Below are 14,406 nucleotides of genomic sequence, written 5' to 3' on the forward strand. Positions count from 1 at the left end.
CGAGCACTGTTCTCTCAAGAGTTGTGAGCGCTGCAGCACTCAGGCTTTTCACCTTTATTCTTCCCACGGCATTTCATTTTAATGTCAGCTAACAATAGAAAATCCAAGAAGGCAGCTCTCCTACAAAACCCATGGAATTGGCATGTGAGTGATAGAACTGACCACGCCTGTATCAACCCTGCAATTAAAATTTCATAAAAATCCTTCAAAAGTAAATTGTCATATAGACTGTTTTTAATTTTTTAAAAATGTTTTATTTATTTTTGATACAGAGAGAGACAGAGCATGAGAGGGGGAGGGGCAGAGAGAGAAGGAGACACAGAACCGGAAGCAGGCTCCAGGCTCTGAGCTAGCGGTCAGCACGGAGCCTGACGTGGGGCTCAAACCCACAAACGTGAGATCTGACCTGAGCCGAAGTCAGAGGCTTAACCCACTGAGCCACCCAGGTGCCCCTAGACTATGTTTTTAAAAACAGCACTGGCTCTTCTGTGTATAGAGAAATAAATATTCACTAATATGGACCCTACTGACAGATTAAAATGGGTCACACCTGTTTGTCATTCTTTGAATTATAGCAAAAATAAATTTTGCAATATAATCTGAAGGAATTCCAGGCCCTCTAGAATTTGTATTTTTAATGTTCAAACCCACATTGAGTACTACATCATTCAACACAAACATTTGAGAATAATATTTCCCTAATTTTTCTGTTAATGTCAATTTGACAAGAAGTGTTAAATGCTAAGATTCTAGTTCAGAAAATACCTTGATGTTTTTACTGATTGAGATACCCTTTATCATTTTATGTGTTTATTATCTGTTTACAAAAAAAGAATTTAACGTGGCCTTTTACACTAACTGGGATTACTTGGCATCTCAATAGTCTGAGACAAAAACTATTTTAACTAGAAAAAAACATCTAAGCAAAAATGGCAATAAACTAGTTATCTTTCAGTTATTGCTTTCAGAGGACAATGTTTTATAAAAACTATTACCTATTTCTTCTAAATAGGACAAATACTAAGATTTTTCCTATTAATCATTCCTTTAATAATTCTGTTGCTGGCCTTATAAAATAAAAATAAATGATAATGTAACTACAAAACTTCGTTTGCAATTTTTCCACTCTAAAACTCATGTTATTAAAAAAAACTCTATATTCCCTCTTATATAGTTATATGTGGACAGTGAATAGACAGTTTTATAGCTAAAATACAAGTGAGGAAAAACAGACATCTGTCATACCAGCAGCTGGTTTTTATTTTTTTTTAAGGAAATGTTATTAATTTAAAAAGTTCCAATAAATGTAATAGGATTCCCAGTAATGATTTCTGAGATCTTTAAGATTTGAAACATAATTGTAAAAGACTAAAAGCCAAAAGACATTTCTACTTGATCCTTTTTTTAAAATCCAGATGATTCGTCACATGAATGAAGACTGGCACATTACCAAGGCCACAGCCTTAGTCATCCTCAGAATCACTGTCCCTTCTTGTGGGAATAGAGCACCGCACCGAGGATAGCAAAGTGTCTTTAATTGGTTTCTTAGGGTTTTCCTCCAGATCCGTCTTTATTGCTCCAGACTCTGACAGTTTCCACTCCAACTCTACATGATAAAGAACAACCAAATCACCTAAGACAATCAGCACACGACCCTTGCCCTCAAGCCCATCAAGCCAGTATTTTTCTAAGCAGAAACTACGATCATCAACATTTGATGACAATTTTAGTGCTACAATTGTAAGGTGCCTAGAAGGAAAGGAAAAAAAAAAATCAGACCCTTAAGGGGGAAAACAAAATACTTTCAAATGCTTTTTCAGAAGATGAGATCAAATGAGATATTACATATACAGCAAAACCTTAGTTTGCAAGCGTAATTCATTCCAGAAACATGCTTGTAATCCAAAGCACTTGTATATGAAAGCAAATGTCCCCGTAAGAAATAATGGAAACTCAGATGATTCCTTCCACAACCCAAAAATACTCATATAAAAATGATTACAATACTGTAATATAAAGAAGAAACAAAGTATAAAGAAAAACAAATTACCCTGCACTTAACCTTTGCAAACCTTCCTGGCTGATGTGAGAGAGAGAGAGGAGGGTTACTGGGTAGGACGACTCTCACGATCACTGATGGAATCACTGCTATCTACTGGCTCAATGGAATCTTTTTCTGCAAGGGGGCCATTGTATGTGCTCACATGGATGCTGACTGCAGTACAATATTAATATACTCTTGTCAGCCACTGTATTTAATGTAACTGGCAATAGGCAGCAGAGGTAAGGGTCTCTATCTGCAGGCAGCCTGGCCTAGAATGAAGCAGAGCATTCCTAAGCTTTCACTTGTATGGAAAAGCAAGACTGTCCATAGTTGCTTTGAAGTGACAAAAACTACACTAATGCCAGTTGTGGGCACCTTCCAACATTCTGAAAAAAACACTGATTTCTGCTAAACACTGGGGCCTGAGACTGAGCATCTGAGATGATCACCCACAATTCCTTAGAGAGCCAGAGAGAGAACCACTGGCTCAGTTTGACCATGTGACATTTGCCATCACGTACTACACATATTGCAAGACATAGTTCGCTTATCAAGTTAAAATTTATTAGAAATGTCTGCTCACTTGCACAACACCCATCGAACAAGTTACGCGCAATCCAAGGTTTTAATGTATTTAAACCTACATGGCAATTAAAATAAAAAACAAAGACTAAACCTGTCTTCTAATGACTAGTTTTTCAACTTGAAAAATTTTCCAGGGAAGAAATCATTAGGAAACATTCAAAGGAAATACTTTTCACAGTCCTGCTGGCAATCTAATTATTAAATCTATTTTAGGTAACAAAAGGAAATTCTTAGGCCTCATGTCCAGAATCTCAGTCTATTTGAGTCAAAGGATAAATGTATGAGGACATCCTAGAACTCACACATTTGTTTGAATAAAAGCAGTACCAAGAAAATAAATCAGTGACTAAAGTCTTGGTTCCTGTATTTCACTTCTTGTTTATTTTAAGAGAGAGGGGAGAGCATGTGCATGCAAGTGAAGTAGGCACACAGAGGGAGACAGAGAATCCCAAGCAGGCTCCACACCATCCGTGCAGAGCGCAACACAGGGCTCAATCTCAGGAACCATGAAATCAGAACCTGAGCCAAAATCAATAGTTGGATGCTCAACTCAGCTACCCAGGTGCCCCTCACTCTCTTATAATCAACAAAACTCCAAAAAGGGTGTGAGACCTTGTGAGTAAAATCAAGGGATGTATTTTCCATGGCAGAACAGCCTGCAGGTAGAACTACGGACTACGTGTGAGACTCTACAGCAAACAGCCTGGTGAAAGGGATGCTCTGCCAATCAGTACCTCCATCAACATGTGACAACCACTTTATTTAAGTCATATTAATTTAAAGTGCCCCATGGAGATCATTAACACCAGTGTTTACAGCTCTAGGTACCTCAGTTGAATGTTATGAAAATTCAACAAATTACTTAAAAAAAAAAAAAAAGAAAGAAAAGGGAAAAAAATCTTCATTCTGATTCTTGACTCAAAGATACATTTAAATCCACCTCTACCCATATATGTACAAGTGTACATATTAATATTATTGTTCATTTACACGCAGTAATCACTGCAAGTTCACTAATCCTCAAATATTTTCTATAAATATAGACCATAACTACTACTGGATACCCCTTTCTCTCCCCCCTCATTGTGCATTCAAAAGACCAGAGTAAGATAAAAACATATATTTAGTTTAGAAATACTTAGAAATGCTGTAGGCCTTTAATATTAGAAAAATGTATAATTGATGTAATGTGTGTATGTGTGTGCATGTTAATACTTACCTCATGAGTATCTTACAGTTATATAAAATAGTATGTAAAGTCATATTTTAACAGTTTTTAATTGAATTTTTTAAATTTAATGTTTTGTATTTATTTATTTTGAGAGAGCATGAGTAGAGGAGGGAGAGGCAGAAACAGAATCCAAAGCAGGCTCAGACTCTGAGCTGTCAGCACAGAGCCAGATGCGGGGCTTGAACCCATAATCCATGAGATCATGACCTGAGCCAAAGTCAGATGTTTAACCCATTGAGCCACCCAGGAGTCCCTAACATGTTTTTAAAGCACAAGTGTACACATTTTAATGAGTGACTTAGGCTGAAGCCCTTGGGCCTCAGGTTCTCTTTTTCATGTTAGGAGTATATACAGATTTTGACACCTCGTGTAACAGGTAGAAAAAATAAAAAGACACGTCCTTCAGGAATAAAAGGATATACCTTTCAGGGGTTAAGAGGCAGAATTCAATAAACTTTTAAGTTAAAAGCCACTAATATATTCAACTCAGAAAATATTCTTAAACATTATTATATATGCATCTACCAGTAATATGTTCATGAAATTTAAAAAATGAATGTTGAGATACTGAGCTATAACTTAAAACATACCCAATGACAGGGACAAATAAAATCTATTAGACATAAGTACGAAATATACATATTTTAAAGTCCATCCTGTTCTCTTTTAATAGAATTATTAAAGCCCAGTTTTAACTGCCCCCAGTGACTCATCTAATGAGAGATTAAATGTGCTTCTTTCCTTTAACAATCACACAGGGACAAAGATGACTGACAAATCATCAGAACACATGTCTCTTCAACAGAAACATCCCCTCATCATCTGTAACATGCACTGGTCATCGCTCACATGTCCTGGACCATCTCAAAGAGGCCCTTACCATCTATTGTCAGGTTCATGCCACCGAACACCAGAGGTCCAATAAATTGAGCCTTGATATCTCCTTCGAGGTAAACAAATATGGTAGGCAGATTTCTATCAGGATAATTGGGTATGCAGGTTGTTGAAATGGCTTTCATAAATTTGACATCAGGAAACTTCCTGGCAAGTCCATGGAAGTGCTGATTTATGAGGGCACAGAGGGGAATTCTGTAAGGTAGAAATGGAAAACAATGGTGAGAGAGGAAACCTATAAAACAGAAATAGAACCAACTGTGATTCTGCATTTGTACAGGGCAAAGCTCAACTACTCTTCTACCTCTTTAAACCCTAATAGCTTCACATATGATTCTGTTACTCCAGCCAAGATGATCTAACATTTTTTTTTAAAAAGCCTTTCTAATATGTTCAGGGAAAATGAAGAACTCAAAATCCAAAATGCAATTTAATTTGACTCAGCAGTAACTCGGCAAAAAAGCTTCAACGTAAAAGATAATTTTTATGCCCACCTACGTGAGAGAACATTCAAGATTCAGGGTGAAAAAGGTCAGAAAGCATTTCCTGCTTTTCAAAAAACTTCCACACAAGAACCCAGCAGGAGAACGCGGCTGGAAGTAGGACACAGTGGAGCACCAGTGCGTCACTTGGCCGGAACAGTTATCATAAAGGTCACCTCGACACCTATGAGAATGATTCATACATGCAATTTTGAAATGCCAGAGTTTCTCTAGAAGGATAAATAAGGAATTCTTTTCCAATAAAAGCAATCTTCGTTGCTATACTGTGACAAAGGCAGTCTTATTAGTCACAGATATTAACTTGAAAGTCTAAAGACAAAAATTAGGGATCAGTTTGGGCCAGTCAGCAACAAACAAATACTCGTTAAGAAAACAAACAAACAAGCAAACCCTCCAATGTGGATTAAGCCCGGGATGTCCAAGGCATAAAAGTCAAATTAACATTTAAGGACAGTGCATAAGATCAGCTCACCCTTGTTTGTAAAGGTGCAAGATTACCCATAAGCCCTCACCGGCTTTCGTAACTTCTTGAACATAATCCTTTCCCGAGATCTCCAAAACGTCTCCAAATTTATTCGTTAGTTGAGTTGCCTTCCACTCAGCCAGTCTTTGCTGCCTGTACAGCAGGAGGGGACACGTCTTACACAGACACCCCGCACGACCCACATACCTTTCACACTGCAGCCTTTATGAAGATCCACATTTATTTATTTGCCACGTGGCAGAAGTCCAAGACTAGTTCACTGAAATCTGCAATATTACTATTTAATTATATAATCCTTTCCAAATGTCATCTCAGTCAGAAAAGTAACTTTTCAAAAGACACACATTTTAGTGCCACACAAAAAACCAAACAGTCCCTCTGGGTGGCACTAACCTGTACATTTCAATAGCACGTTCATCTTCCTCATTAAACTCGTCTTCGTTTTCCTCCAGCTCTTCCAAAGTCATATCTTCATATGTTTTCACTGAATGCAGTTAAGTTAGCAAAAACCAAAAATTTTAGAAGATGAACTTGCATTTTGTTTTTCCTCCTTTACTTTTCTCCTAAAGAAGTGTATACAACACCAAGCCAATAAAACTCACTCAGCAAAACCAAAATAAAACATACGGAAGCTTTTATACTAATAAAGAAGAACTTGAGGATGCTTTAAAAAAGATCGGCCTATGTTGATATTTGCAGCAGGATCACTCTCTTACCTCCATGCAATTGTAAGGACATGAATGAGAAGTTTCCGGAGTTTATAAAACAAGAGAGTTGTATCTGCCTGAACTCACCTGGTCTGCTCTTCAAGCAGACACATCCACGCTGGTGTATTAACAGTTCGATCTCTGAGGACAAACGAGGATACCAGGGGGTGTCCTCCCTGGCACACCTTTCCTAGAGTTAAAGGGATCATCACAGGACTTCTTGTTCTTCTCTTGTGAATGGTAGGTAGGCCATTCTCTTTTCTTTTAACCAACTGCTATAAAATCTCTATTTCATATTTACAGCCACATTCTTGCTTCTGGACATCAAGTCAGAGTTTTGTCCTCCGATCCCAACTCCATCACATCAAGCCCCCACTGCCTCCTCTTTGAAAGATGAAAGCCCTCCTCTGGCTTGCAGGATGCCTTTCCTCCTACCTCTATGACTGCCCTTCCTTTGGACCTCTGCTGATTTGACTCATTTTTTTTTTTTAATCTATACCCACTCCCTTGGTGATTGCATCTCATGACTTTATGCCTCCAGCCCTATTTCTCTGATTTGGAGAAAAACATAATCAACTTCCTACCTATCATCTCTATTGGACTAATAAAAATATCAGCATTACTTGTGTCCCAAATAGAGCACCTGATCCTAGCTCCAAAGCGCTCCTCACCAAGCCTTCCTCATCTCGGTTGGTGGTAATTCCATCCTTCAGGCTGCTCAAGCCCAGTGCCTTGCAGTCATCCTTCACTTACTTTTCCTCACACCAGTTACAGGATCCACCATCATATCCTATCGGCCTTACCTTCAAATTATTTCCAGATCTGACCACTTCTCACCACTTCCACCAACACCATGCCTGAATTAGTAAAGTAGTGTCCACACTAAACTCCCTACTTCCTTTCTCCCCATCTTCCATGCTCAGTAAGGCAGTGGCACGAGGGTTCTGTCAACATGTCAATCCTCTGCTCAACACTCCAGTGATTTCCACCCCACTAGACATAAAAGCCAAGGTCTTTATTAAAAGATAGAAGGTCCTCAATGGTTGGACCCCTCGTTGCCTCAATGAACTTAATACTCTTTCCAGTCAGACTGGCTTCCCAGATGATTCTCTAACATGCTCTTCACTCAAGTAGCTTGATTCAACTCCCTCAGGTCTACCCAAACGTCACTCCTAGTGAAGCACTCTCTGACCCTAGCTAGAATTATACTCTCCCCTCCTCTTACCCTTTCAAAGCACTTTCCCTGCCTTATTTTCCTATATTTACTTATGTATTGCTTATTGCCTTGTCTCTCCCACTAGAATGTAAGTTCCATAAGGACAGGGATTTTTGTCTGGTCTGTACACAACTAAAGCCCCAATGTCTGTCAGATGATCATCATTCAATAAACATTCGCTGGATAAATGCTTTCTAATGAATCCACCTCTAAATTAGCTCTAATGTATAAACAGAAGACAAAAGTACTAGCCCCTGTGATCAATGGGACAAAAAGTAAAAAGTGAAATATTTTCTTTAGGTTTATCATATGCCCATGTGACACAGACAAGAAACTGTGGAAATGAAAGAGGCCTCTGAAGTCCCTCTTTTCTACAGTCCAGGAAGTTGAAGGTTAGAGACAGCCTGTGACTCACCTGAGGTCCCAGAGATAGGGTCCATTCCAGCCCTCCAATCCCTGGCTCCCAATTCCTGCTCAAAGCATCCTTCTACTAAAGCACTTAGAAGCTTAGAAAGTTGTTTCTTAACCCAGAAAGAGACAGAAGAAAAAATATAAGCTCACCAATTGACTGCTGAAGGACTTGCTGTTCCTCCTCTTCCACCTCCTTTTCTAAGTCTTTCAAACTTTCCTTTGAGGGCAAGATGCCCTTTTTGCGTAAGATGTCATTCCACTCGGTGTCTGCATTGGGGTCCTAGTGCAAGTGGACCAAGATACCATGAGTACAAAGTCCACTATGGAAGGTGCCATACTGGAGAAAGGGTCGAATGGGAAAGAAAGGTGATGGGAAGAGGAATTCAAACCAAATTATTCTGTGGCCTATTTCTGAGAAAGTGTCAAATGACCCACAGCCCCTCTTCTTTTTCCTTCACTAAATCTTCACTCTGCACCCCCCACCACCCAGAACATACACACCCAGGAATTCGTCTTGGGTAAAAATCAGGATATGATGATCAGTATCAATGCTTGTACCAAGGCTGAGACAGCTTTTCAATAATTTAACTAATGACTTGGAGTGATTATTCAACAGATATTAAGTACCCACTACATGTAAATTATTAATACATAGTAGGGAAGCATGATGAATGCCAGAGTCAGTCACCTACTTTACAGTTGAGAGTAAGGGACAGGCAAGAAACAAATAAATATATAGATATATATTACAAATTGTGGTGAGTGCAAGTGTAACCTAGAGAGTTACAAAGGGTCTGCATTCCACAGCATGGGCAATAAGAAATTACTTTCCAGGCAGAGGAACCTGCAAGTGCAAAAGGTCCAAGAGCAGAGACTCGGAGTATCTCAAACTTCTAAGCGACTGCGGTAGAATCAGGAGAGCCTGATGACTGACAAATGGCTGACAAATCCTCTAATAGCCCCACCTAGGAGGAAGAGCTGAGATCCTGTGAAATAGCTCACAAATGGCTAACATATGAGTACTAGGAGGTGCTGGGCACTCTCTGACTTCCTTTTCCTGTATTTTACTTAATTCTCACAGGCCTAGGAGAGGCATGGCACTTAGGAAGGCACTGCCATGCTGGAACAAATCAAATTAACCAGATTCAGACGTCAGAGGAGAAACGTCAAGGTGGGCTCTAGCTCCTGAACCCAACCAGCCAAACACCGGTTTAGCACGGCTTGGCAGGAACACTGCTAATGGGCCTGGTTTGGAATAAGGAATCAAGGAACACTGTGGAAAGGACACTAGAACAATCAGGCTCCGGCGCCTCACTCCACCTCATGGTCTTGCTGAGATATATCAAGAAAATGAACAGAATCCTTTCAACACGGTGATCAGGGTAGGCCTCTGAAGAGATGACATTTTCAAAACAGGGTCATGTAGGACAGAGTGCAAAGGAGGCCAGGGCAGCAGCCCCTGGAGCTTCCTCTTCACCACTGAAGACTGTCTGGCTTCTGGCAGACACCCCGTATTTGTAGAAACTTATCCTCTCCAGCTCCCAATGCCTCCGACCTCAAGCAAACCCTCACCAACTCCTCACTCGCCACTCAGCCAGAGACGATTTAATCAGAATTCCTGACGACAGTGAGGACTGGGGAGCAGCAGAAAAGACTTTTGACAGAGGGTCTTTTGACAGTGACAGAACTTAGTTGACACAGATTTCTGCTCATTCCCATGGTATCTTCACTTCCTTTCACTTTAAGTTTTAGGCAAATCCCATCAGAAGATTCCAAATACAGTGGGAATGGGGCCAAAACCAGGGGTTATGGCTCTAAAACAGTAGCTGAGGAAAGGGACCCTAGGGCTGAGCTCTGAAAGCTAGGGAATCCGAAACGGGGCGCCCCTCAACCTGAACACCAACCTTAGCTGGAAAGGGGATGTAACTCTCCTCTCATCCAGCTCTAAATGGAGTCAGGAACACTGGTTCCGCCAGTGTTTCAAGTTACCAGACCTCCAGGTGGGACCCTTCCTTTCTCCGAGCCTCAGCTTCCATATCCACACAACGGGCCTATGACACACCTGAATTAACAAATAGGAAGGAACCCTGCCAGATAGGATGAGACCAGTCCTTCGCAGACTTTCCAGGACCTGACTTCAAGAAGAGATAGCCCCCAAAGACAGAGTTTTGGAGGGGTCAGAAACGCGGGAGTAGGGAGGCCCCGCTCACAGGTCTCGGGGGGACCACGCCCGCCCTCTCCTACTGCGCCTGCGCGGGGCCTAGACTCGCGTGACCTCCCGGTGTCGTAGGCGCCCCGCGCTTCCCACAGTCCCACCCCGGAAGGCCCGCCGATGACACGGACCCAGCGGGGAAAAGGAACTGCGGTAGTCTCCAGGCCTCGGCCCCCAAATTCTTTACCTGCATTTCGTCTAAACTCGCTTAAGCCGGGCCCGCAGCGGCGAACCCACCCCTCAGCTCTCTTCCGCGCACGCGCTCAGCCACTGCCCCGCCTCTTCCCCAAGCCCACCCTTTGTCCCGCCCCCTAGGGATGGGCTGGGCGGGGCACAGCGTTAGCGAGGCCCCTGAGCATGCGCCCGCTCCCCAGGAAACCGGCGCAGAAGCTGTGCGCATGGGCGAGGGGGGCTCTGCGCTCTGTCTGTGGGTGCCGCTCCCTTCACGTGACCCGGAACCAATTTTCGGTGCTACCTTATTAGGGCAGGTTTTAGAATTTGGAGAGGTGGGAGTGGTGTCCGCTGAATCTTGTCGCAGATTCAGTCGTTATAAAAGAGGTCGTGGCTCTTTGAGAAAGAAAAATGTGTTTCAGTCGATGTTTAGAACGAACAATGATGCGGGGTCATCTGGAATTCACTGGCTATCATTTCAGCGCGGGAATATGCAATTAATTCATATGGCACGTATTTATTGAGAGCCTACTATGTACTGTTATGCGGAGAGACACAAAGACCAACCGAGACCACTGAAGCCAGACCACTGAAGCCGAATTAAGAGAGGCTATTACCGGCCAGGACAGCACAGAGTTAACGGCCCTGAGTCCAACAACTTAGGGCTTTTTATAGTGAGCAAGCAAGCAGGAGGTACAGAAGCAGAATTGAGAGGTTACTGCAGGGGGCTATGAAGAAATAAGGAGAGGGTCCTTATCCTGGTATGCAGGAAAGCAGTTGTCATTCTGAAGGCAAGGTTGAGGTTCATAGGGGAGTTTCGAAGAAATAGTTATTACCTCAAGGACAGTATGCCAGCTGTAAATAACCATTAACAGGGACCATTAACCCTTGTCTTTTTACTTGTTTGTTTTTATTTTCTTGTACCTGGGGATAATCATGTAGCCCTCCCCCCACCCCCCCAAGTGCAGGCCTAGAAGGTAAACTCTGGGTCAAGATGGAAGGACTGAGGCTAAGTTCATATGCAATATGTACCAGGCACTATTCTAGGCTCTGGGGATACAGCAGTGATCACAAGAGACAAAAACAGAAAGGTGAAAGTCATTTCACCTAGTTAAGCCCGGTACAAATTTGCAAAAGTGCTTAACCCTATGCCAGCACACAGGAGGCATGGGGTAAATAACAGCAGAACCCTGAATTATAAAATGCGGGTGCTGGGCTCCAGGGTTCTGCCTTCACAGCACTCCCAATTTGAGTTGAAAAGCAATGGCCCTTGTGGGACACCTGGACTAACTTGCCGCCTCTCTGGCAACCAAACAGACACAAATAATGTGTGTCTGCACATCTGTGGACCAGGCGTATGACTCCAAGCTTTGGCTATGCATTAGAACCCCCTGGGAGCCTTCAAACACTAGAGCTATGCCAGGGATATGTCCCCAGTCAAATTAAATTCCTGGAGAAGAAACCAGGGCCTGATAGCCTCTTTAAGATACTCAGGTGTTGCTAATATGCAAAACCATTGCTATACAGACACGTCCATTTTCTCCAAGTTAATGTGTAAAATTTAACACAATTTTAATTTTCAAACCCAAGTATTTTCTGAAGCTAGACAGGTTGAATCTCAAAAGTCTTTGTGATGAAATAAACAGCAAGAATGTAGACTGGGAGTACAGCTAGCCCCTACCAGGTATTAAACTAATGTGGTATTGGTGCATGAATAGACAAATAGGTCAATGGAGCAGCAAGTTCAGAATTTATCTACACATAGAGCTGAGTATATACAAACGTTAATGGATGCTTAAGATGGCATCTCAGTCGCTGGGGGAAGGGGTGAACTTTTAAATAAATGGTGTTGGGACAATCAGACCGCCATTTGAAAATAGATAAAATTGGATCTGTACTTATGGTGTATATCAGATTAAAGATTGAAAACTAAAAGTCCTAAAAGAAAATATTGAAAATTTCTTTATAACCCAAAAATGGAAAAAGTTTTTGATGAATATTATTAAAAATCCAGAAAATCATATGAAAATGATAGATTTGATAACTTAAAGAATATTTTTATAAGAATAATGAACACAAGCATGCCACCTTAGGTGTAAAATAAAAGGTTAAATAAGAATGCATATAAGTGTATATTCATATTTGTTTATTCTGCAAAAAGAGTCACAGAAAGAGGAAATCAGAAATAAATGAAATGGCTAACTGTAGCAGTGACGCAGGGTGGGGTGGAGATGAGGTGGTAGAGACAGAAAATTAGGAGTGAGAATCCTCTGATAAACTTTTATTTAGGAGCAGCTATGTTTTATGGGGCCTGAAACACATTCAGTCTTGGAGGTTCTCTTTAAGAATATGTCACTTAGGGGCACCTAGGTGGCTTAGTCAGTTAAGTGTCCGACTTGGACTCAGGTCATGATCTTGCAGTTCATGAGTTTGAGCCCCGCATGGGGCTCTGTGCTGATGGCTCAGAGCCTGAAGCCTGCTTCAGATTCTGTCTCCTGCTCTCTCTGCCCCTCACCTGCTCATTCTCTCTCTCTGTCTCTCTCTCTCTCTCAAAAATAAATAAACGTTAAAAAAATTAAAAAAAAGAATGTCACTTATATGTGGAATTTAAAAAACAAGCCAAAAAATTCATATATGATCTTACTTACCTTAAGGAGAAATTTTTATCCTTTTTTCTTCTTTCTTTTTGTTGTTTCTATATGAGAAGACGGATGTTAGCTGATCCTCTTGTGGTAATCATTTCACAGCATATGTAAATCAAATCATTGTATGCCTTAAACTTACAATGTATGTTAATTGTTTTTAAATAAAACTAGAAAAAATCATAGGGGAAAAAAGAGTGTAAAGGGGTCCTAAGACCCCATTTGAGAGATTTTGCAAATTTTTATTTAGGAATTAAATGAGATATCTCCTAGAATAATGCCTACACAGAATAGGCACTCAACAAATGTTTCTTAAAATGACATTGGCTGTGATATGGCAAGTAGAGTAAGTTTATTATACTATCTTTCCTGACCTCATAATTTGTTAAGTAATACAATGTAAACCTGCAAAAAAAGAAGAAATAAAGTATAATTTCTGTGTTGAGTAGAGATTGCCTGTATAAATATTATAATGACATTTTGACCAAATATAAATAGGAGTTTAAAATATACAAAATTATGAATATGAAAGTGGGCATGAAAGTAGACGTTTATTTAGAATGGACAGATAGTAACAAATTATAAATTTTATATTTTATTTATCTTTATTTTTTTTACAAATTACCAATTTTAAAAAGCTGACAAATAGCACAAGCATCACAAAATCCAGAAAAATAACAATATTTCTATTAATTAACACTCTGACAAGTCTATATATATCATAGACTAACTCCTGGCTTATATGTATTGTTGAAGAGGGAGAAATTTCCTTCTTTATTTCACTTCTGGTTTAGGAATTAAATTGACATGAGACAGATTAACAGGAAATTAAGTTGACATGAGAAAGATTAACAGGAAAAAAATCCAGAGTTGTGTTAAGTGTACATGGAGGCCCAATATGAAAGTGTACATGAAAGCTTAAGGAAATGACCAAGGCAGGAACATTTTATACATTGTAACCAAAAGACAATACATTTGTAAGAAATTGACAGGATAAAGAAAACACATGCTTGGGAGATTTAACTAGGAAGGAATTCTAAATGGAATTCTGGCTGAGGTAGTAATTTAGAATAAAAAGTAACAAGGTTTATTTCTATAGCTTTGTCAGGTTTAGAGTCCTCATTTCTAGTCATCAGGATGTCAATTTACTTGTTAGCATACGGAGGGTAATTTTCGTATGAGAGCTTTATTTTCTGCTTTCAGGAGGACAGAGGAGGTTTGAGTGACTTTATACGGCTGTTTCCTAAGTAACTTTTACTTAAAATAACCAATATGCCAAAGGAGCATAATTTGGGGCAGCCTGCCC

The 14,406-nt window shown here is 40.4% G+C and overlaps 1 protein-coding gene across 2 annotated transcripts; it reads right to left on the reverse strand.

The window, feature by feature from the left end:
• Positions 1-1,237: 1,237 nt before the first annotated feature.
• Positions 1,238-10,566, reverse strand: PDCL3 (phosducin like 3). 2 transcript variants are annotated; one of them, XM_029937142.1, is made up of 6 exons: positions 10,475-10,566; positions 8,226-8,355; positions 6,135-6,225; positions 5,730-5,873; positions 4,741-4,949; positions 1,238-1,606 (listed from the first exon to the last, which is right to left on the reverse strand). In XM_029937142.1, exons 1-6 carry the CDS (start codon positions 10,478-10,480, stop codon positions 1,464-1,466), a joined length of 723 nt encoding a protein of 240 aa, XP_029793002.1. In that variant the 5' UTR covers positions 10,481-10,566; the 3' UTR covers positions 1,238-1,463. The 2 variants fall into 2 exon arrangements, with proteins under 2 accessions (XP_029793002.1, XP_029793003.1); XM_029937143.1 differs by lacking the exon at positions 5,730-5,873.
• Between the last annotated feature and the right edge of the window lie 3,840 nt (positions 10,567-14,406).

Source organism: Suricata suricatta, chromosome 4, assembly GCF_006229205.1.
Source record: "Suricata suricatta isolate VVHF042 chromosome 4, meerkat_22Aug2017_6uvM2_HiC, whole genome shotgun sequence".
Taxonomy (NCBI): domain Eukaryota; kingdom Metazoa; phylum Chordata; class Mammalia; order Carnivora; family Herpestidae; genus Suricata; species Suricata suricatta.

Bases quoted from the DNA above. Each gene is read 5' to 3' on its own strand.
- PDCL3 (XM_029937142.1), bottom strand. The intron at 5,874-6,134 runs GTTAGTGCCACC...CCTGCTGTACAG, and splicing joins CGTGCTATTGAAATGTACAG to GCAGCAAAGACTGGCTGAGT. The intron at 1,607-4,740 runs GTAAGGGCCTCT...TTTATCATGTAG, and splicing joins CATGAACCTGACAATAGATG to AGTTGGAGTGGAAACTGTCA.